Genomic DNA, 25226 nt, shown 5'->3' with positions numbered 1-25226 from the left:
TATTGGAAGAAAAGCACAGGTTCTGTTTGCAGATCTACTTGCTGAAGCATATATCTCTGAAGGAGTCTGTCTGGAGGAAAAAAACAGTTAATTTCAGAGAATTTGCATTCCCCTGAGTATCTGTTATGACCCTCAGGGCTTTTCTGTCTCCTTTGGATGGATAGGCGGGTGAATTTATCTGCTTCACAATATTTTGTCACATCTTCTTTGCTTTGAAAATCTGAACAGGTTGGCAAACTATCATTATGAAACACACCTGCAGCTACATCAATCAAGACATCAGCAATGTCTTGGAGAACATTAGTCTTGCTGGTCTTGTGGGAAATTTTGATTATTTAGGACATGGTGCCAGATGGCCTCCTCCTTCCCATCACAACAGGCAAAAATGGAGGAAGACACTCCATTTCTGAATTTTGGAACTTCGTCAAGCTTTCTTAGTCAACAAAGATGAGTTACGGCAGTTTGAGCTCTGCTTTCTAAATAAGCCAATCAAGGCAGCATCTTCCACTTTAAAAAAGCAATGAAGTAAGATGTGTCTAGCATCTATTTTGGCCACTTGACCTTAAGCTTTCTTTTGAAGTGGAGGCTTAGCACCCAGTTTCTAATGATAATCACACACACTAATATTTTAATTACAGCTGCCTACACATTTCAGTTCATGTTTTACTTGATTAGCCAAGCTGTTGGAACTGATTAAGTGATCAATTAATCCATCTGAATCATTCCAGCAAAATCTGCATAAAGTGTGTGTGTGTAGAAAGGCATCTTGGAGTATTTGGTGGATTCCATGTCAGTGGGTGATGAATCCACTCTGGGTTTTAGCCACAACTGCCTGAAGTGTTGAACCATATCTACAAAATAGTCTCAACACCTTTGAAGATAAAACTAGATCTCAGACAAAAAGTCATTATCCTACTGACATGGGACCATCAGCTACCACTGAAAGAAACAGAAAAAGAGAGAGAGGGTGCCATTGTGATGACACAATTGTATTCCCTCCAACACACACATATACCTGCAGACACACACACAATGGCTGGATTCCTCAGGGTTTCATTTCCCACTCAGCCATGGAAAACATACTGGATGACCTTGGGCGAGTTACGCACTCTCAGCCCCAGAAAACCCTGTGACAGGGGCCTCATCTACACTGCCGAATTAGTGCAGTTTGGAACTGCTTTAACTTCCATGCTATGGAATCCTGGGATTTGTAGTTTGTTGTGGCAAAAGAGTTCTCTAACAAAGCAGGCTAAATATCTCACACAATTACAAACCCCATAATTGTATAGCATTGGGCTATAGCATTTAAAACAGTGTCAAATTTCATTAATTCTGCATTGCAGATGCAGCCAGGGTCACCATAAGTTGGAAAAGAATAGAAGGCATGCACAGATACACACACACACACACACACACACACACACACCCCTCCAGAAAAGGAAAATATAGGACCTGACTCATGGGAGTCAGTATGGCATAGTGGTTTCAGTGTTGAACTACAACTGTGGAGACCAGGGGTTCATTCCTTGCTTGGCTATGAAACCCACTGGGTGACTTTGGGCACATCATATACTCTCAACCTCAGGAGAAGGCAATAGCAAACCTTCTCTGAACAAACCTTGCCAAGAAAACATCATGACAGGTTTGCCTTAGGGTTGCCATTAGTCGCAAACTACTTGAAGGCACACAAGATACACACAGGACCTAACTCAGAAGACTGACAATCCCCAAACCACAAGGAGAGCAGATTTCCTATGGATGTTCTCCTGGAATGATTCAGGGATGCTAAGGAGGGAGCAACGTTTCCCTGACGATTGAGGAAGCACGCAACAGATAGGAAGGCTGCAACAGTTTGCTTTTGCCTGGGTCTAGTGAAAAGGGGAAGATTCTACTTTGTCTTCTGTTCACTGCTCAGTTAATTGAGTACAAATTACTTTTTGCACTGTGAACTCAGTTTGCAGAGACTAAAGAAAAAAGGGAACACAGAAAGAAGGAGGGACGAAATGGGGCGTTTTAAAAGCAGCTGAAAAAGTGGGCTGACAAAGAATTAATTAGGACCAAGTTGGGAAAATTGGAGGGTATGAGCATTTACTACCTTTGGGGGCCTTGGGAATATAATTTTATCCAAATTTGTTGTTGTTGTGTGCCATCAAGTAGTTTTCAACCTATGGCTACCCAAGGCAAACCTATCATGAGGTGGGGTATTTATTTATTTATTTATTTATTTATTTATTTATTGTAAGATTTGTTCAGAAGAGATTTGTCATTGCCTTCCCCTGAGGCTGAGAGGACGTGACTTGCCTAAAGTCACCCAGTGGGTTTCATGGAGTTGAGAATCAAATCCTGGTTATCAGTACTATAATACCAACACTCAAAACACTATGTTATAATTTCCAAAGTTCTACCCAACACAGATCATAATTAACACTTTCCTGAAGAAAACATCTGTGCACCAAAGTAAGAGAACTTCATGTTTATTTATTATCAATATTACTATGCTGCCTTTCAGGACTAGAAGCCCCCCTGAGGCAGTTTACATACACAATTACAATATAAAATAGGATTTAAAATTAACTAGTTTAAGAGAAGAAAACAAAAACAATCTCAAACACTTTCTAACCCAGCCATCAAACTGAAGTCATTAAAACAGGGGCATAAATCATGTCAGCCTCTGGGTGTTGTTGGACTGCAAATCCCAGCAGCCCTAGAAGCACCATCAATAGTAAGGAAGGTTGTGTGTTGCAGTCCATCAACATTGGAAAGAACATGTAATTCTCACTGCTACACTAAACAAAAAATATTAAAACATGGTAGCAGCAGTAAACAATTAACATGATCAAGTGAGCATCTTTGCATAAAGAACAGAATGAAGCAAGGGCATCCAGAGAGCTCATTGAACAGTAAATTGATTTAACCTATATGTTGTGTTGAGAACCTGATATACAGCACTATAAAAATAAACTATACTAATAATAATAATAACAGGGCATAAATATTTAAATAAATAAATAAATAAATAAAATCTAGAAAAGGGGGACAAGGCTTGGGAATACAGATGGAATTATAATTAAAAATATTCAGAAATTTGTCCAAAAACATGTTTTTCAAGTGTTGAGAAACATTAGTGTTGAAAATCCTGAACTGATGACAAATCTCCACAGTTCAGAACATATTGTATATACTCATAACATCCAAAATACAGAAAACAGTGATACCTTTATTGGCCAAACAAAATGCACAAAATACATGCTGCAAGCTTTTCAAGCTCCGCTGGTTTCTTTTTCAGGCAAAGATGTTAAAAATCATACAATGGGGGGGAAATGGCAATGTTAGTCTCAGTCTAGCTAACATTGTGTGACTAACATTTTAACTAACATCATCACATTTTTTTCTCCTCTGTGATTTTTAACATCTTTGCCTGATGAAGAAGCCAGTGGCACTTCAAAAGCTTGCAATGTGTATTTTGTGCATTTTCATTAGTCAATAAAGGTATCATTTTGGATTTTGGATGTTATTGTACTTTGCTACATGGTCAACATGGCTACCACTGTATAAGTCTAGAAATTTTAGTCAAAAAAAATTAATCCCCAAAAAACTGAGTCGACTTATTCATGGGTCAATGCAATGCAATAACTTTGCTTGATTTTAATGCAGAAATACAAGTACTGTGTTTTAACTCTTATCAAACAGGAAGCATTTCCTTCTCTGAAAAGTTTATTGCTTACCTTTTAAAACCAGCTCCAGCATCCCGGGCTGGAGCTGGGATGTGGGATGGAGGTGGGGATTATAGCTCACTAAATCACCACTGAAACGCTGGCCGCCATAAGCCTGGGTCCAAGCCAGGTCCCAGCTGTGCTCTGCCAGCACTTTTTAGAAGTCGGAAGCATTCCAACTTCTAAAAAGTGCTGGTGAAGCACTGCTGGGACCCGGATGGGGCCCAAGCTGATGGCAGCTGGTGGTTCTGCAGCAATTTAGCGAATGTTAACCCCACCTCCTTCCCGCATCCCGGCTCCAGCCCAGGAGTCTGGAGCCAGTTTAAAAAGGTAAGTGATTAGCTCCTGAGTAGAATGCTGTTTCTGGCCTTTTTGAATGCCTAGTTTGGGAAAATGGTAGTGGTGGCCACTTTTTGGTGCTTCCCTTCAAAGAAGCAAAGAAAAGAATCAGGATTTGAATAGACATTTGTGTATGTTCATCAGCTTTTCTAGATTAAAATCAGCCAGACTTATCACATTAAAACTGAAGGTGATAATCACTGCTAATATAGTTGCCATTTTCTTTGCTTTGCTTTTTAATCCTGTTTGACATGTGTGCATTTTCTTAGTCCCACCTGTGCCTGGCTGTCCCCCACAGACATTGCACAGACACCATTTATTGAAGTTCCTCCTCATCCATCCAGCCTTTAGGATGAGCACAAACACTTATACTTGCTGGGACGTTTTATAAGTTCTCTGGCATCATTTTCTTTTTTCTTTTCCTTTACAACCTATGTTACCTGTGTCTAAGTTTTACTCCTGATTTATCCCCAGGATTGTATCAAAATCCATAATTTTGGTCCCAAACCTGGCCTAGACATATACATGAGATCAACTTATAATTGGGTATATATGGTAAATCTGTACAAAATTCACATCTGAGGGGGGGTTGTTTTTTGTTTTGCTCAGAAAACAGCATTTTCATAACTGAGAACAGCATTTTTCTGCTTAAAAAATTGAAATCCTGTTGGTTATTCTCAACTAGGCAAATCCAGTCAATTGGTTGCTGAATGGTGAGTCAGCATGTTGAAATTTCCCATTGATTCAATTTAATAATAATAGTAATAATAATAATAATAAATAGTTTATTTATATTTCCCACCTCTCCTTACGGAGATACAGTCAGTAAAGATAGTCAATAAAATGTTAACATTATTAATAAAATTGCATAGCAAACATAACAATCATGACAATCATAATCAGAGAAGTGGAAGATTTCATTTTAATAAAGCTCCTATACAGGGTCAGGTGGGTAAGCCCACCGGAAGAGATCCGTCTTAAGAGCCTTCTTAAAAGCATCTAAGGTGGCACCAAGAAGATCTCTTCCGGGAGGACATTCCACAATTTAGGAGCAGTGGCAGTGAAACCTCTGTGGGACATTTTTGTCAATCTGGTCATTTGATATTCTAATAGGTTCTTCCCAGATGTTCTAAGAGTGCGGGGCGGATTATGTAGGGAGAGGCGTTCCCACAAGTAACTCTGGCTGAAGCCATGTAGGGCTTTAAAGGTAATAACCAACACCTTATACTGGGCCTGGAGTTTAGGTAAATGTTTCTATGTAGAAATATTATTGATAGCACAGAAAATCTTCTTTCCTCTGCAGAAAATGCTGTAATTGGTGATTTATTCTGTGTAAAATTTGCACTTGTTTGAATCTGCATGGAAGACAGCATTTCCTATGCATGAAAAACATTTTCTACATATGAAATAATATGTCTTCATAGAAATACCTTCTTCTGGACAGAAAATGCTGTTTTTGCATTTTGCAGAGAATAACCCCAAAATTGCAAATAGCCTTCAAAACATCTGATTGCTTGCAGGGGAAAGAAAATTGATAAAATTACTCATTGCTTCCTTCAAGAATAAAATTACAATCAACCCTCCACATCTACAGCTTTGACGTTTGTGGATTTGATCATGTTCTCTTTAGGAATGTTTAGGTCCTTCAGTGTGACTCTGCCAAAAGTTGGCCACAGAGTCATAACTGAAGACCTAGAGATCCCTAGAGAAAACACCTTGCTAGGCATTTGTAAGTCCTCCAAGATTATTCTATAGTAATTTTCTGGTGGATATTGACCATAGGACTGCAAGCAAGAGCCTAGAAGTGTTCCCTAAGATTTTTTTTTAAAGGGGGGGGGGGGTATTTGCATTTTTTTTGCTTTCACAGGGGTCCTGCACCCCTAACCCCAGCAAATGTGGGGTCCTGTTGTAATGACAAATTACATCCCTACTTGGGAAGAAGTTACATCATTTAGAGGTCATCACTAACATAGTCCTGTCTCCTGTGCCTTTCAGTTTAATTGATCTCAATGGGGGATCAATGAGGAGAATCACTGAGACTAAATTCAAAGCCCTGGAAGATTCATAAGAATGCAGACTGACCTTTGAATAACACGATCCTCCTTCAGAAATTTGGGGATTTAAAGGTCATTTTTAACATTGTAATTCAAGCCTGGAAATAAAATAAATAATTTACAAAGAAAAAAAGAACCAGGCAGCTAATACAGGGGGCTGTTTTCTTCAGGTCCCCATCTTTCAAAGTTGTTTCTTCCACCAACTGCTAAAGTGTTTTCTTTTTACTTACCAACATTATTATTTAGAGATCAAGGATGGGATTTAAGATGGCCACATGAAAAAGTGGACACGGGTGCCTGTCTGGGCCTTCATCCTAATCTTAGAATGGCATTTTACACATTTATTTATTTTGCTATATACAGCATATGCGCTCAAGCCGCGGGGCGCGCATGGGGCGGAAGGGGCGGCGCGTCCCATTCAATTGAATGGGCACGTGCGCCCGTTGTGCCCCGCACACTGCCGCACCACCGCGCCGCCATGCACAAGCATAGGTGGAATTCGCCTTACGCGGAGGATCCGGAACGGATCCCCGCGTAAGGCGAGGGACCACTATAATTTTATTTTGCTCATTATTTAAAAGTTCTGGAGCAGCTTACATAGGGTTGCCATAAGTCAGGACCTCCAAACCGGGACAAATGTAGGACAAATGTAGGATAACATTTTCTAATGTAGGACACATTTTTCTAAGAATGGAAGACACATGAAAAAATTTGGTGCTTTTTAAAAAATGTTAATATAAATGCATGTTTCTTAGGCATGATCAAAATGGCGGACATTTGGGCATTATTCCTAGACAGATGGCAGAAATGTACTTCCCTTTCTGGCCAAACACCCCCAACCTGCATTCCAAAACACACACTACACACATTTGGGCATTTCACATGGCTTTACTGAACATGGCCTCTTGCATATTTCAGAGGCTTATTCCATAATCAAACCCCTTGGGTTTAACACTTAGCATGGTTTAGCATGGCTATGCATGTTGAACGTGTCAAGGTGGTTTCACAGTTCTTGCACCAAGTGTAATTCTCAGAAGTGTGTACTTGGTCAAGGGACTTTGGTTTTTCTTCACTGCACATGAGTTTGTAAAAATCACAGCAATTTACATTGACCATGCCTCATAGGCTTGCTGATATCAATGTCACCATTAAAGAACCAAAAACACACAGAAAAGGCACTTTGGAAAGTCACACTCTCTCGGCTTCAGAAACAGTGCGTGCGCGCCTCTCAAGCTGACTCATATCATCATCATCATCATCATCATCATCATCATCATCACCACCACCACCACACTATCATTGTCAAAACAAGGGAGACTTGTTGGCATTAAAAGTACCCCCCCAAAAAAAATAAAAACACCTTGAGGCCTCTGGCCACTCACTCACTCACTCACCTTCTCCTCCTCCTTCTTCTCCTCCCCCCTCCTCGTTTTCCTCCTCCTTCTTCTACCCCTTCTCCTCCTCCTCCACCTCCTCCTTCTACTCCCCCCTCCTCCTCCTCTTCCTCCTTCTCCCCCTCCTCCATTCGCTGTATGGCCTGGGGCAGCGGCCGAGGAGGTGGGTGGTGCGGTCGTGTGCAGGAGGCGGGGAGGGTGGCGCGGTTGCGTGCAGGAGGCACCACCCACCTCCTCCTCCTCCGCCCCCTTTGCCCCAGGCCGTGGGGCCACGTGCAGGAGGCAGAGGCGGCGCCTGCTGCGCGTGGCCGGGCCACCCTCCCTGCTTCCCCACGTGGCCGCACCACCTTCTCCCACCTCCCCGTGCCACCCATCTCCTCCTACTCAGCCCCAGGCCACGCGGACGCGTGGGGAGGGTGGCGTGCACGCACGCAGGAGGCACCGCCTCTGCCTTCTCCATGCGGCCGCGCGGCCTGGGGCAGAGGGGGCGGAGGAGGTGAGTGGCACGGCCACGTGTGGAGGCAGGGGAAGGTGGCACGGTTGCGCGGGGAGGCGCTGCCTCTACCTTTGCCTCCGCCACCCCAGGCCTCGCTGCCCTCCTCTTCCTCCGCGCAGCCATGCGCGGTGGAGGAGGAGGGGGCAGCGAGGCCCCACGGGCCGTGGCAACTCGGCTGCAACCGGGGTTGTCCCGGTTTATTGGCGGCACCCATGACGGGAGGGGGACGGTGCTGCCAAAACCTGGAAAATCCCGGTTGCAGCCAGGTTATGGCAACCCTAAGCTTACAAGACATTTTAAAATGATAATTTGCCTAGAGTTCCACTTTTGAATTAAATGTAAGATCTAAATCAAATCAATACTTAAAAGAAATAACATATTTTTAAAAAACTGCATCACAAATTGAAAAGCTCAGTAAGATCAGGCTTTAAATGGCTGGTGGTTCTTGTACTGGGGGCTTGGCCCACTCACCCCAAAACTGTGGGAGGAATGCTCTGTCCTACATAAGAATAACCCATACTTCAAACAACTTGAACAGCCCATGGTTTGGAAAAGCCAGGGTAAACAAAGAAGGTTTTTAATAAACATCAAAAAATCTATAGGATTTGCCTACGTCGCTTTAAAACACTGAAGAGATGATGTGAATGGCACAAGGCTCAGTGGGGGAAGGAACGGGAGACCCAGGTTTTATTTAATTTTTAATTAATGTATTTTAATATTTAAAATTTTAAATAATTTATTTATTCTTTTTCAATTTTCTCTTTTTAAAAAATCACATCTTACTAAATTTTCATTTAAACCACATGGAACAATATACATGGCAATACGGTTAGGCTGTACATATGACACTGTAATTTAAAGGTATAATATTAACGTTGCTAGTTGCTTAGGTCACACCACTCTACCCCTCTATTCTGCTTTGGTCAGGCCTCATCTGAAAAACTGTGTCCAGTTCTGAGCACCACAATTCAAGAAGGATGTGGAGAAGCTGGAGAGTGTTTACAGGAAGGCAACCGAAATTGTGAAGAGTCTGAAAACCATGCCCTATGAGGAGCAACTTAGGGAGCTGGGGATGTTTAGAAGAGAAGGTAAAGAGGTGATATGATGACCCTGTTGAAGCATTTGAAGGATGTAAGGTTGAGGATGGAGCAAGCATATTTTCTGCTGCTACAGAGAATAGGACCTGGAGCAGTGGATGTAAATCAAAGGGAAAAACAATTCCAGCTCAATATTAGGAAGAACTTCCTGGCAGTAAGAGCTGTTTGACAGTGGAATATGCTGCCTCAGGGTGTAGTGGTGTCTCCCTCTTTGGCAGTTTTTAAACAGAAGCTGGGTGGCGATCTGTCAGGGGTGCTTTAATTCTGTGTTCCTGCATGGCAAGTAGTTGGACTGGATGGTCCTTGGGTTCTCTTCCAACTCTATGATTCTATGATTCTATGTTGTAAAAGAGGTATAACTCTGTAGTATAGATATATCCCAAGCCACCGAAACAAGGTTGGGGCCACGGAGGGGAGGTCAGGCAGATAGGAGCAGGCTCCATGACTTGTATGATTCTATGAACTATTGCCATTATATTCAGTGATATATGGGAATTACAATTTACAAGTAACAGTACAAAAACATTAGCAAGGATTCTGTATAATGTAGTATAAAATCAGTGGGGTGGGTGGGTGACAACAAGAGTTACTGCCCTGGCTGATGCCTACCCTAGTGATGCCACTGTGCTTGACATGTTAAAAGTCAGCCAGTAAGTTTCTATGACCAAGCAGTGTTCAGACACTGTTCTGCTGGAGTCCTAGTCCAACACTCAAACCACTACACTAGACTCACCCTTAATGTTGCTCATTACATTCCCCACCCCTCCAAGAACAGTGAGGGACTCATATCTTTCTTCCACTTTCTTGATTCCACATCAATTTGTGCTGGGCATTTATCTGAGAGCAAAAGCATTTTTGAATCCTCTGCTTTGAGGGTAAGCATCTTCTGATGCTGTTGAACTGCAGCTCCCATCAGCCCCAGCCAGCACAGTCAATGGAAAGGGATGGAAGGAGTGGCAAGCCAATGACATACAAACCATTACAAATCACCTGACTCTGCTGTCCTGGCTCAACCTAGAATATGCAAACTAGTAGAGTGGTGGAGGAAGCATGAGTGAAAACTTTTAAAAGGATAAAGAAGTGAGAGAAAAAGAGGAGGGAAGCTAAAGGAAAATAGCTTAGGGAGCCCCAAGCAGGCACACAGACCCTGTGATAATCTGTCTGTGTTTCCTGAAGCCAAGAGGATTAAAGCTCCACGTGTTTCTCAGCAGGATCATATGATGGCCCTCTGATTGCTACAAAAAGGCAATGTTTTCCCAGTGAGTAGCCCTCGGCTTTCCAATCTGATTCAATCCGCAGAATCACTTGGGAAGAATTTCTGCCTCCCTCAAAAAAGAGAATGAAAATGAACATCTTAATTTCAGAGAAATAATATGCAACGCCTGTTATGTTTCTCATTCACTTTCTTGATGTTGTTTTAATTGTTGTGTCATTGCATTATGTTACTTTGTTAATAATTCAAAAAAAAATTTAAAAAAAGAAGAAAAAGGTTTGCAAAATACATAAATAAAGACCGAGGTACCACATCACAGCCTACATTTTGTAACTATGAATTCATGACGGCCAGCACGGCTTAGTGGTTTGAGAATTGGACTATGACTCTGCAGATCAGGGTTTGATTCCTGCTCAGCCATGAAATCTGCTGAGTGACCATGGGCAAGTCACATGCTCTCAGCCTCAGGGAAGGCAATAACAAATCTCCTCTGAATAAATCTTGGCAAGAAAACCCCATGACAGGTTAGCCTTAGGGTTATCACAAGCTGGAAATGACATGAAGGCACACAAAGAGAGAGAGAGACAGACAGAGCTATGCGATAGAAATGCAACAAAAACATATTTGAAAACAAAAACCAGAAGATTAAAGATGTGAAAGGAGAATTGTGAAGGTGCCCATCTGGGCATCAACAAATGCATTCAAGTGCACTCTGATGTACATCAATGCCTATTGTGCATTGAGCCATTGAGTATCAGTCACCCCACTGTCTGGTTACCATTGTGCAGCAGATGCCCATACACTATAAGGTCACCATAAGCCATAGATGAATACAGGGATTGTGAAATTCTTTTTTTTTTTTTTTTTTGCACAAGTAACATCATTTACAAAGAGATAAGTCCCATACAGAATGCCAAACACACTTTTTAAAATGCACTTGTGTGTGCATGCATTTGTATGCACAGGCATTTTTTTAAAAATGGCATTATTAACTATATAACATAGTGACATAACATAACTATTGTCTAAGAGAACAACAATAAATACACCAGGCCTTCCATATTATAACTCAAAAAAAATAAAGAGTTTAAACAGTTCCATGGAGTCTTTCCTTCACTGATGCAACGGATAAGTAAGTAACACTACTAACTAAATGGATAGCTTTTTACCACTCGATAGAAATATAGTACATCCCACCATACTGTGAGGGGAGTCAGTGTGGTGGTAGTCGTTTTATTCCTGAAACCTGTGAACCTGCATTTTCAGAGGGTGTTTGTCCACAGCTAATACAGGCTGAATCCCCAATCTCAGATTTGTATTTCAACTGACCCGAACACCTCTGTCTTATCTGCATTAAGCTTCAATTTGCTGGCCCTCATTCAATCTATTACAGCTATTGGGCACTGATTTAGCACAGGAGCAGTTTCCTTGGAACTGGGTGGGAAAGAGTAACAGGATGATGATGATGATGATGATGATGATGATGATGATGATGATGATGATGATAAGTTTTATTTATGTTTCCCCGTGTCTTCCATTGGATCAAAGCGGGGATACAGACTATTAAAAACCATTACAGATAATCACATTTAAAAAATCATAAAAATATAGATAAATTGCAATAATACAAAAAATTCTATACACAGTCATTCAGCATGCATATCTAGGGTAAGGCAGAGAATCGATGGCATCAAAATACAAAACTTCATTCTTCAGGGGGTAAGGCTTGACAAAAGAGAAAGGTTTTAAGTCTCTTTTTGAATGTTTCTGGGGGGGTTATAAGACGGAGCTCAGCGGGAAGACTATTCCAGATCCGTGGGGCTGCAATTGAAAAAGCCATCTGGGATGTGGAGACGTATTTGGAAGATTGTGTTTCCAATAAGTTCTTCCCAGATGTTCTAAGTGTGCAGGGCGGGTCATATGGGGAGATGCGGTCCTTCAAGTAACTTGGGCCCAAGCCATGTAGGGCTTTATAGGTGATAACCAACACCTTGTATTGCGCTCAGAAATGAATAGGCAGCCAGTGAAGATCTTTCAAAATAGGTGTTAAGTGGTCAAATCTAGATGCACCGGTGACCAATCTGGCTGCCATGTTTTGTACTAACTGAAGCTTCCAAGCTTGGTACAAGAATAGCCCCATGTAGAGCGCATTACAGAAATCTAAGCGAGAGGTTACCAGAGCATGTACCACAGTTTCAAGGTCCCTTTGGCCCAGGTAGGGTCGCAGTTGGCGTATCAACTGAAGTTGATAGCAAGCACTTCTGACCGTCGCATCTACTTAAATGTCAACTGCAGAGACGAGTCCAGAAGTACTCCTAAACTGCGAACTTCATCCTTCAGGGGAAGTGTGACCCCATTCAGGACAGATGGATAAATTTCCTTCCCTGGGCCTGGTGACTGATGACATACTGATGACACCTAACCCCCAGACAACATCTTCCAATGCTTTCATGTATATTTTAAATAGCATAGGGGACAATACTGAACCCTGAGGGACTCCACGGGCCAATGGCGGGCCAAGGGGTCAAGCAGGAATTCCCCAGCACCACCTTTTGAATACACCCCTCTAGGAAAGATTGAGTCACTATAGAAAAGTGCCTTTAAGCTCTATCCCAGAAAGGTGACCCATGGTCAATGGTATCAAATTCTGCAGAGAGATCCTGTCAAACCAACAGGGACACTCTCTCTGTCCAGTGCCTGGTGTAAGTTGTACATCCAGGTGTCCAAAGTCATCTCCATCCCATAACCAACCCTGAAACCACACTGAAATAGGTCTAACTAAGCCATTTCATCCAGGAATCCCTGCAGCTGGAACGTAACTCTCTGAGAACGAACCCCAGAGAGCCTAAGTATCTTTACTTATTGTTTAAAATCTCTGCATATTTTTTTAGCAGAATGGTTTTTATTATTTCTGTTTTTCTACCTGGGAACATGTATCAGAAAACCTTTTTCTCTAAAGTAGATGATGGCAAAGTGAAGTCTTTCATTTGATGCTGGACTGCATTTCCCATCAATTTTACCCCATGGTGAGAAGGAGTTCAGGGAGTCATTGTCCAATGACATCTGGACATCTGGACATCACTACACCATCCCTGTTCTAAAGGAAAAGACTGGAGGACCTTAGACCCATGTATTTTTCCAGATTTGCAGATTTGCTGCACTCATGTCACTCAACAGACTTGGCTTGAGTTGTGGAATGCCTTCCCTCCTCCCTCACTCAACCCCAGCCCTCATTATTCCACCCTGAAACCCAAGAAAGCATTAACTCAACTGTCCAACTTCCTGCGTGTGACCAAGAATTGCACCCTCTGTGGTCAGGCACATCAAAAGTGATCATGTGCTAGGCAGAAGATGAGGGTTTTAAAGTAAGACTCTGTACAACTGAAGCCTGAGGGGGAGGGGGAGCAAAAGTTACTTGGATGGAGCCCAAAACATGTGATAATCAGATTACAGAAAAGTGTGTGTATGTACGTCTGTGTGTCTGAGGCAAAGATGAGAAGGGATGCTGAATGATATACAGAAAAGAAAAACATAGGGAAAACTTCTCTGGGCTGAGGTAGGGAAAATAACTCACTCCTTGCCTATTTACTTAACAAGTGATTTGTGAGTCTTCTTTTGCTGCAAAGAGGATGTGTCTTTTCTCCGTTGGGATCTTCTTGGGTCTTCTCCCTTTAGGATCTAGCCAGTTCCCACGGGCATGTGCCAATTCAGACAGTCTGTTGAGAAAGGAATGCTGCCCCTCGTGGCCGGGGGACGGGTCCCCTTGTGGAGAGCTTTCAGGTCGGGGATCTTGCAGAGATATCCTGCTTTCAGATGCCCCACTAGGACCTCAGTTCCCCTTCTCCGGAGTAGATGACAGGGAAGACTGGCCTGCTGTCTTTTTTAACAGGACCTGCCAATGCACAGGCAACTTCATGGGCTTCAACTGCGGTGACTGCAAGTTCAACTTTGTGGGTTCCAACTGCACTGAAAGAAAGGCACGGGTGAGGAGAGACATCTTCCGGATCAGTGCCAGGGAAAAGTATCAGTTTCTCGCCTACCTCAACTTGGCCAAGCACACAACCAGCCGGGATTTTGTTATTGCCACTGGAACGTATGCCCAGATGAACAATGGCTCAGCCCCTATGTTCCGAAACATCAATGTCTATGACCTCTTTGTCTGGATGCATTATTATGTGTCTCGGGATACACTCCTTGGAGGCACCAGTGTGTGGCGGGACATTGATTTTGCCCATGAAGCTCCAGGTTTCCTTCCTTGGCACCGACTTTTCCTGCTCATGTGGGAACATGAGATCCAGAAGTTGACAGGGAATGAGAACTTCACCATCCCCTACTGGGACTGGCGAGATGCCCAGGGATGTGACGTCTGTACAGATGAGTTTATGGGTGGCAGACACCCAAGCAACCCAAACTTGCTGAGCCCAGGTTCTTTCTTCTCTTCATGGCAGGTAGGCATGGGGTGGGAAAGAGGGAGGAGAAAGTTGTTGCTTTTTAAAAGGGGGGGGGGGGGAGAAAGAATGTAGCAACATGTTTAAGATTAACTGGTTTTTATTTTTGCATGAGCTTTCATGGATATAAACCCACTTCTTCAGATACATTAAAGAATGATAATAAATGCTCAGGTACACACCATATTTACACAGTTGTGAGAATGGAATGGAATGGAAATGGATCCAGACAAATGCAAATCATGACCCTTGCCGGAATTTTTCACAGGGCTGCATAAGGTGATACAGGTGTTTCAGATCTTTATAGTAGTCACTTCACTTTCATGTGTGAAAATAATGATTCTGCTTACCAAAAGTCAGTTTTCTTGGGTTCAAAACATTATCTGAGAAGATTCCTTTCATTACTGTAGGGAGGACTCTTGTATTAATAAATGTAATTTGCCATGAAGCCATTTTTTTATATACCTCTGTTAATAGATTGAAATTTTTAAATATAATTCATTTCAGCTGTTTTTTGTTACTAGTTTTCCTTTGTATTTTCCTTGTTCAATGATCACAAGCTTTAAATTTCATACTGTATCTCCAGGAATATTGAAATGTTCTGCACCTGGTTTTTGGGTATTGCAAAAATAAAAACAAGCTAGTGAAATGTGGGCTAGACAAGGTAACTGTTACATGGATTGGTAATTGGTTGACTGGCCAAACCCAAAGGGTGCTCAACAATGGCTCTTTTTCATCTTGGAGAGAAGTGACCAGTGGAGTCCCACAGGGCTCTGTCCTTGGGCCAGTACTGTTCAACATCTTTATCAATGATCTGGATGACAGAATTGGGAGCATACTTATCACATTTGCAGATGACACCAAATTAGGAGGAGTAGCTAACACTCCAGAGGACAGGATCAAAATTCAAAATGACCTGAATAAACTAGAAAGGTGGGCAACAACTAACAAAATGAACTTCAACAGGGAGAAATATAAGATACTACACTTAGGTCGGAAAAATAAAATGCACAGATATAGGATGGGGGACACAAGGCTGAACAAGACTACATGTGAAAGGGATCTGGGAGTCCAAGTAGACCACAAGTTGAACATGAGTCAACAGTGCGATGTGGCAGCTAACAAGGCCAATGCGATTTTAGGCTGAGTCAGTAAAAGTATAGTATCTAGATCAAGGGAACTAATAGTGCCACTCTATTCTGCTTTGGTCAGGCCCCACCTGGAATATTGTGTCCAGTTCTGGGCACCACAATTTAAAAAGGATGTTGAAAAAGTGGAACGTGTCCAAAGGAGAGCGACTAAAATGGTGAAAGGTCTGGAAACCATGCCCTAAGAGGAATGACATAAGGTGCTGGGGATGTTTAGCCTGGAGAAGAGAAGGTTAAGAGGTGATATGATAGCCCTGTTTAAATATTTGAAGGGATGTCATATTGAGGAGGGAGCAAGCTTGTTTTCTGCTTCTCCAGAGACTAGGACCTGGAACAATGGATGCAAGCTACAGGAAAAGAGATTCCACCTCAACATTAGGAGGAAATTTCTGACAGTAAGGGCTGTTCGACAGTGGAACACACTCCCTCAGAGTGTAGTGGAGTCTCCTTCCTTGGAGGTCTTTAAGCAGAGGCTGGATGGCCATCTGTCGGAGATGCTTTGATTTGGATTTCCTGCATGGCAGGGGGTTGGACTGGATGGCCCTTGTGGTCTCTTCCAACTCTATGATTCTATGATTCTATAAAACCAGTTAGTCGTAAAGGTGCTGCTACATTTCTTCCACCCTTCCCTTCCTCTTTTTTATGCTGCAAGAGACTAACACAGCTACTTCTCTGAAAGCCTTTCTCCTAAGTTTTGCAGAGTAAGCTTGTGTGAACAATTTGCTCTGCTCTTTTCTTTTAAAAAACCAATGTATCTGATATGCAGCTCCTGGAGGAAATACAGATAAGGGTACAATGCTGCCAAAATAATAATAATAATAATAATAATAATAATAATAATAATAATAAAAAATAGAGCATGCACAACTCTGAAGAAAATGAATAAAAATACTGCATGTATTCCTAAAATGTGTACAAACATAATTTACACAATACAACTATCTGTGCATCACTGAGGCATCAATTTTTAAGATGAACACAAAACTTCCTGTAGGTATTGTTCCTTTCTATGTCCTCATATGAAAATACCTGTACAGAATTGGCATAGAATGAACCTCGGAGTTGAAAAATTGAGAGAATCTGGAGAAAGCAGCTGGAGAGATCTGCCCATCCTTAAAGCAGACAAAAGTCACACTGACCAGTATTCTGTAACAGCTACTTAGTTAGATATATTTATATTTAATTAAGTATACTCAAATAAGTAACCTCTCCTAGTCCACCCCCTCCCACAACTGGATGGAAACGGCATTTATTCATAGGTTGGTAGGAGTTAGAAACATGCCAATAGTGTCACAAACATGATGAAGTAATGATTGTGAATATGGAACAGTTATGGATGAGTTACTTTGGTAATTGTTCTGTATTCATGATTGCTACTTAGTTATGATTGTGACATTATTGCCATGATAGCAACCCACTTACCTCAACCTACTTTCCCAGGCATCAGCTGCATAGGGTGAAGGGGATCCATGCTGCCAGCAACTGGAGCATGAGTGAAAAATATTTCTATCAAATTTGAATGTGTCAGGCCAGGGAAGATTGCTTAGTTAAGTACAGTTGGCCCTCCATATCCATGGATTTTTTTAATCCATCAGTTCAACCATCGATGATTTCAAAATATTCAAAAAAATATAAATTCCAAAAAGCAAAATTTGATTTTGATATTTTTATAAGGGAAACCATTTCACTACTGTATAATGGGACTTCAGCATCCACAGAGAGGTCCTGGAACGAAACCTCAGTGGATACTAAGGAGCCACTGCAAACCTAATAATTGATACAGAATACTGGCCATTCTTTCAAGCTTGCTTTTTGGTGCACATGCAGTGATTATCTAGGACTCTGAATATTTAGGTGATCAATTACAACTGGTGTTTGCCAGTCCTGTGTTGTATATTCCTCAACCTTGCAGTTCGACATCTTTTTAAACCAGATGACAGGGAAGCTCCATCCTTAGTCCTCAAGGTGGCTAGCCACATATTTAAAATTCAGTGGAATATCCAAGAAGCAATTTGAACAAAACTGTAACAAACCACAAACCACCAGAAGATTAAAACAACAGCAAAATCTTTTCTCTTTCAATCAGCTTACAATGTAGACAGCACACTGGAGCCATCTGAGGAAATAACAAAGGGCTTAAAAGCTAGCCAATAAGTGTCAGGTGGATGGATGTGAGGAAGGAGTTTTATAAATGAGATTCCTCCTGTTCCCCATGTCCAGGTGAAGAGTGTCATTTTTGAAGCCAAAAACAGCACCACCTATATCTAAGATGGATATATCAGCAGTATTGGAGCAGAGTACAGAAAAGTTCATTTGGGGAATTGCAATTGCTAGAATCCCCAAGACAGCAGGGTCTCTACTATGTTGACTAAGGGGCTCAATAGACTGCCCCTAAGGGGTGGCTCTGTGCTGCCCCTTTCCTTGCCAGATCGGGGCCATGGCAACTGCACATTGCAGACCTGATCTGGCCTTTTCACAGTGCAAAGAGAAGCCACAAAAAGCCATAGAGAGGGTGCCCTGGCTGCACCCGTGGCAGCTTTTTGGCACTCCTTTGGTGCAGCGCATTTAAGCACTGTGCCAACGGAGCACTGTGATGCCCCTGACATGCAGTTGGGCACATGGCGTGACACTGTGTATGGGCAGCATGCGGGCAACTAGCATGCATACACCACACCCCAATGCAGCCTCCATGCCAGTTTATAATGTCGTTCTATCAGGCTCTAAGAATTCTTTTTAACACAAAAGTAGGGTTTCCAATATCTGGCTTGGAGGAAATACAAAACATGTAAAGAAAAATATCAGAATAGGAAGAGAGCAACACAAAAATAGTCCAATCAGGATTCAGTCTACAAATATTATACAGTGAACATACAGTGGTTAATGGAACACATCAATAATTCCAAAAGAAAACCTTCATGTAAGCCTTTGACTATATAGATTATGAAATCTATGGAATACTCTTAAAGAAATGGAAGTGCCACTATAACTGATAGTCCTGATAATGAATCTGTACTTAAGGCAAGAGTCTACTGTTAGAATAGAATATGGAGAAACAGAATGGTTCCCAACTGGCAAACGTTCAAGCAAGGTTATATTCTATCACCCTTTTTGTTCAAACTATCATATGAAAAGCAAGTTTAGACTAAAAGAAGGAGCAGTGAAGACAGGGGGAAAGAACATCAGCAATCAAAGATATGCAGATGGCAATATACTACTAGGAGAAAATATTAGCTACTTGGAACAATTATTAAGCAATATTAAAGAAAAAAGTTCAAAGGCTGAACATAAAGAAAATAAAAATAATGATAATGGAGGATCTACATAAATTCAACCTTGGGACTTGACAAACAGCCATGCCCCCAACCTGCTCAAAAAAGGAGCTGCAAAATACAATTCCTATTCCAGCACTATAGGGCCGCCATAAGGGCCACGGCACAGCCTTATGATGCCCCTCATGCGCAGTGCCCTTTGGACCCTACACATGAGTGACATCATCATGGCATGCACCGTCTGGATGGGCGCGCACTAAGATGGCACCCAGGTGCCACAAAAAAAGCTTGGAGTGTGTAAACGCTCATCCCTCAGGCAACCCTAGTTTGGGCCCAGGCCAGCACAAAGTGCCAGTCTGTACAGGCCCCTAGTTAATGAGGAAAACATAATAGTCAAAGATTTTCCATACTTTGGATCAAATATTGATCAGAACAGAGACTGCAGTCAGGAAATCAGAAGAAGACTAGGAATGGGAGGGGCAGCTATTAAAGGACTAAACATGATCCTAAAGTGTAAACATATACAACTGAGCTCTAAAGTTGGAATCATCCAAGCCGTTGTATTCCCCATCACCATGGATGGATGTAAGAGCTGGACAATGAAGAAAATAGACAGAAAGAAAATCTACTCATTTGAGATGTGGTGCTGGAGAAGAATTCTCAGGATACTGTGGATAGCCAAACAGATAATTGAATACTTGAAGAGATCAAGCCTGAACATTCTCCCTGGAAGCCAAAATGACAAAACTGAGGCTGTCGTACTTTAGCCACATCATGAGACAGCATGACTTATTAGAAAAAATAATAATGCAGAGAAAGGTAGAATTTAATAGAAAGTGAGGCAGATCACACACCAGATGGACTCAATCACAGGACTAGATCTTCAGGACCTAATCAGAGTACTGGATGATAGAGGCTCTTGGAGATGTCTCATCCATAGGGTCACAATGACTGAAGGGCAGTTAATAACAGCAACATATAATATGGCTATGGTGTAATGGCTGACTGTTAAAATGGACAGTGGAATGAAGGCAGGGGTGGGATAACCAAATTCAGTGGTATATGACTGTATGTTTTGTGGGTGGTCCTACACATAGGAGGTCTTGTTTCTGGAAATTATCTTACCTTAGAATTGTTCATTCTAATGGCAGAATCTGACTGCACAGCCTCATTTGTTGCTGGGCAGTAACTATCCTGTCGCCAATCTGTGCATTTGCCGCAACTTTTAGTGAATGGGAAAATCCCATGAATAATTGTCAACTGAGCAGTTATTGTTGAAGATTATTATTGAGGATGTATGTGATAGGTCATCCCAGGGTAATTTGGAAATTGATGAGGAGCCCTGGTGACACAGTGGTTAAATGCCAATACTGCAGCTGCAATGTTGTGAGTTCGATCCCAGGGCTCCAAGGTTTACTCAGCTTTCCTTCCTTTCATAGGGGAGTAAAATGAGTACCCAGTTTGTTGGGGGAAACTGGCTTACAGATTGTAAACCACTATGAAGCGGTATAGAAATGTAAATGCTAATGCTATTGCTATTGCTATCTCATGTGGTGTAAATTGGCATTATTCCCTTCTCTCCCCCTCCCTGTCCTTAAACATCCATAGCCATTCTACTTCCAGTGCTGAGAAGAGAAATATTTAGCTTGTTTCTCAAAAGCGGCAGCCTTTCCTAAGCCTCCATTTTTTTTTTGTTTCTTTAAAAGCTGTAACTGTGCAATGTTAAAGAACTACCAAAATACATCTCCATGACAAGAAACACATCGAAGCCATCTAGGGAAGTAAAAAAATAATCTTTGTTTAAAAAATTAATTTACCTCACAAGGGGAAGCTTTTTTTTCCATGGGGAAAATGGAGGCCTAGAAAAAAATGGTTTGCTGGATCAAGCAAAATCATCAAGCAAAACCATGCATACACAAGCAAGTGTAATCTTGGATTGCTGATGAATGAATCCTGAATGCAAGGGTTGAATGGAACAGTACTGAATAAAATTAATCACCAACGTTATCAATTCGCAATTACGCGGTTATGCAAAAAAAAGCATTGCTATTTCAATAGTTTAAAACACAATATTATGTTGAGAGAGAAGCTTCGTGTGATAATATCCATAGAGTTGCCTTAAATCCAAGTTGACTTATCAGCAAATAGCAACAACAATAATCTTGGAGCAACTTCACCTCCTCCCATATATTGTGCCTAAAAAGTTCATTAAAGAAAATGTTCCACTAAGTGATAGACTTAGTGTTGGGAGAGCTCTGTGTGTACCAAGTAGTGGGCTGGATAGAGCAATTTAGTAAGAAGTGGTTAATGCCAGAACAATAGAAAGAGGAGCATACATTTGGCAGCTTCTTTCTGAAAGCCAAAATGAGAAATATTTTTCTCCTACTACTTATTTCCAGAGCCAACATTTTGGATATGAGGCAAATAAATATATATTTCAACACTAACTAAAGGATCTTGAGCTGAGTCCAAGAGACCTAGGAGTTTATCACATGGGAACAATTGGAAGTGTAAACAGGGTTTATCCTGTGAAAATTGCACATTTGTGTTTAAGATTTTCAGACAACTTCATGAATAAAGTACCATTATCTGGGGAGTATCCCACAAAAATTGTGCAACTGCGATAAAGTTTTTCACACAACATCGTGATCAAAAGCTATTAAAACACCATTAATCCAGGAATAAACAGGCAATAAACCATGAATGATTTGTTGCTGTTTATTGCCTATTGATTCCCTGGTTATTCCTGGGATATTGACCACTGTCTATGAAAATCTTAATTGTGATTTAATAGTAATTGTGTGATTGTCATGGGATAAACCCCATTTAAATTTTTGATTTTCTTCCAAATTACTTGTGCTAGCATCCTTTACTGCCAGAAAAGGTCCTGTTTCTTATTATGAAAGTTAGATCTGATTAACCCATTTGCTAGAATGCAATGCAATGGCGGTGGTGGTGGGGTCCATTCTTGAGCTCTTGGGTTATGCAGTGACTCTTAAAACAATACCAAATATAACCAACAGAATGGGGGGGGGGGGCACGTGAAAATAGAAAACACCATTTCTTGTATTAAAAAGCCAGCCTGATGCAGTGGTTTGAATACTGGGGTACGATTCTGGGGATCAAAGTTCAACTCCCTGCTATCCCCCCTGGTCTGGAAGGCCAAACTGAGTGAGAGTGTCTGACCCAAAGTCACCTTGTGAGTTTCATGTCTTGCTGAATAATAAAATCTAGTAGTGCACCTACAGTCTAGAAATAAGGCAGTTGGACACCACTTTGAGTGCTATAGCTCCATTCTATCAAATCCTGGGATTTGTAGAGTTACAAGATCTTTAGCATTCTCTGCCAAAGAGTGCTAGTACCTTACAAAACAAATCCCAGGATTCTGTGGGATGGAGCCATGATAGTTAAAGTGGTGTCAAAGTGTATTATTTCTACAGTGTAGATGCACCATAGATCTACCACATCCAATGCTCTAAGTCACCATCACCTGGCCCTGTAGAAGCCACTTTGGTTTTGCAGGCACAATTTTTTAAGAGAGGCGGAAGTTTTCAGACTAGCCATGGAAACCACTTTTGCTCTCTCTCACGCTGGAGAAAGCTGAAGATTCAGAGGGTTGTTTTGGGGTTTTTATTTTTGGGATTTTCTCCCCATGTAAACCAAAAAAGAAGAAAAACAAGGAAGAAACAGACTCTCCTTGGTGTGAAACCAACCACAGTTCTGAGCTCTTGCATGCCAGAACACTGTCAAACCAATAACAAAGTGAAGAAAGGGCGAACAAGGAAGAGTGAAGTCCTTTTCAGAGCATTGTGGAAGCTGGATTGGCAAATAAGCAAAAGGATTTTTTTTAAAAAGCTCTTTCTTCTGCGTGCCGGAGTCTCAGAGAATTCACTTTTCATTTGCAATAAAATAAGGACAATTACGGGGGCAAGCTTGGGATAAACTCAAGTGCTGGAGCGAATTGAGGGTGAGTGGGGGAGATAAATATGTGAAATATCTATTTCTACTTCAGCTTTCCCCCTTCCAAAGAAAAGAAATAGGACTTTATTCCATGGAGATGTTGCCATGGAAACAATGATAACTGTGAATGCATGGTGAAATGCTGATTTCGCCCCCTCCTGCCTTTTACTTTACTTCAGCCAACTGTTGTTACTCCTTAGTGAAATGCATCTCTGAGCCATGTTTCCCTCCTGTTTGTAGAGGAACCTGCTCTTGCCATCAAAGCTGCCGAAAACACTCTAGTTCCCATACACGCTATTGCTAAAGCCAATCTTTTCAAGACGTTTTATTATAACCCATTCAAGTGATAGCCAAGCTTGTTGGAAAGGCCTGATTGGTGCCTCCTCAACCAGATTGGTCCATGAAATTGGAGCACCTGATAGAAAAAATGGCAAATTCTCTAGGCCAGAAATCTCTATTGCGACCTTCTTTATCTTTACGTAACTTTATGCATGCTTAACTATGTAATAAGGAACTCTGTTAGCAGAAATCCTGCTAGCTAAGTAGCACCTCTACATAGCAAAGGTGCTAAGAAATCCTGATATTGAAAAGATGCATATGAAAGAAATTGTTCTGCTAATGTTCATTGGCACTCCTTAGCTGGTGTCCCAATGCACATCAGTCCCATTGTGCATCATAGAATCACAGAGTTGGAAGAGACCCCCAAGGACCATCCAGTTCAAACCCCTGCCATGCAGGAACTCACAATCAAAGCACCCCTGCCAGATGGCCATCCAACCTCTGGAGCCCTGGTGGCAGAGTGGTTAAATGCCTGTACTGCAGCCACTCACTCAAAACCATAAGGTTGCGAGTTCAAGACCAGTCAAAGGGAAGGGGCTCAAGCTTGACTCAGGCTTGCATCCTTCTGAGGTCGCTAAAATGAGTACCCAGATTGTTGGGGGCAAATTAGCTTAGTTGTAAACTGCTTAGACACTGCTAGTTCAGTATGAAGCAGTATATAAATGAAGCTTGTTTGTTTTGTTTGTTTGTCTGTTTGAAAATCTCCAAAGAAGGAGACTCCACCACTCTCCAAGGGAGTGTGTTCCACTGTCAAACAGCTCTTACTGTCAGGATGTTCTTCCTAATGTTGAGGTGGAATCTCTTTTTCTGTAATTTGAACCCATTGCTCTGGGTCCTATTCTCTGGAGCTGCAGAAAACAAACTTGTTCATCTTCAGTGTGACATCCTTTCAAATATTTAAACCGAGCTATCATTATCACCTTTTAAACATCTCTTCTTCAGGCTAATTTATGAGTTCCTCTATGGAAGCAATGTCTGTTTTCAGCTCAGGATCATGGTGGGAGAGGTGCACATGTGGAGCCACTGTGCCTGCGAATGTTGGTTCTAGGTTGATGTGTATCTATCCACAATCTTTCAGTTATATGCTCAGTCAAACATTTCATTGATTGTACATTGACATTCAACACAAACCACAGTCAAGAGATTTATGCAATGCAACCCCCTATGTAAAATCTCAGCCTACACCTTCTGGTTTCTCTGTAGCAGAAATGAAAATGAATACTCACAAATGTTCCTCTCTTTGATAACAAAAGATCTCTTGTCTCATTGAGACACTCCATTGAGAAAAAGGTCAACTGCCGTGAATTTTCCCCCCTTGGAGTGATTTGTGTGTGTGTGTGTGTGTGTGTGTGTAAAAAGGTTCTTTATACAATAACTGCCATCCTGTTACTTAGTCCCAACTGAAATAGACATCTACAATTAATCAGTTAATGATGTGTCTATTAAGTTATTGACAAATTATAGTTTATTGATAATTTACATCCGTGGTCCAAAAAGTATCCAGTTATTTAAGGCAGATGGAACGTGGTGGCTTAGTGGTTATGAAACTACATCTGATGATTATAAAGTCTGAAGGTTTGCAGTTTGAGGCCCAGATGCCATGTGATGGGGTGAGCTCCCATCTCTAGTCCCAGCTTCTGCCAACCTAGCAGTTTGAAAGCATGCAAATGCAACTAAATAAATACTTACCACTTTGGTGGGAAAGTAATAGTGTTCTGTGCAGTCATGCTGGCTACATAACCACCAGAGTCATCTT

At 41.6% G+C, this 25226-nt stretch overlaps 1 protein-coding gene across 2 annotated transcripts in view; it reads left to right on the top strand.

Moving 5' to 3' along the window:
- The first annotated feature begins 13935 nt into the window (after positions 1-13935).
- The window catches only part of LOC149320070 (tyrosinase-like), an 81160-nt gene continuing 69869 nt past the window's right edge, over positions 13936-25226 (top strand). For both annotated transcript variants that reach the window (XM_089508263.1, XM_089508264.1), the window contains exon 1: positions 13936-14754. In XM_089508263.1, coding sequence (XP_089364389.1) covers positions 13936-14754 — 819 coding nt within the window. The remainder of the gene's footprint in view (positions 14755-25226) is intronic.

This window comes from Sceloporus occidentalis, unplaced genomic scaffold (genome assembly GCF_023333645.1).
Source record: "Sceloporus occidentalis isolate IW3139 unplaced genomic scaffold, rSceOcc1.0.p SCAF_2, whole genome shotgun sequence".
In the NCBI taxonomy this organism is placed as follows: domain Eukaryota; kingdom Metazoa; phylum Chordata; class Lepidosauria; order Squamata; family Phrynosomatidae; genus Sceloporus; species Sceloporus occidentalis.
Note: the sequence above shows the minus strand (reverse complement) of the source record. Positions and strands in the feature narration are given on the sequence as shown.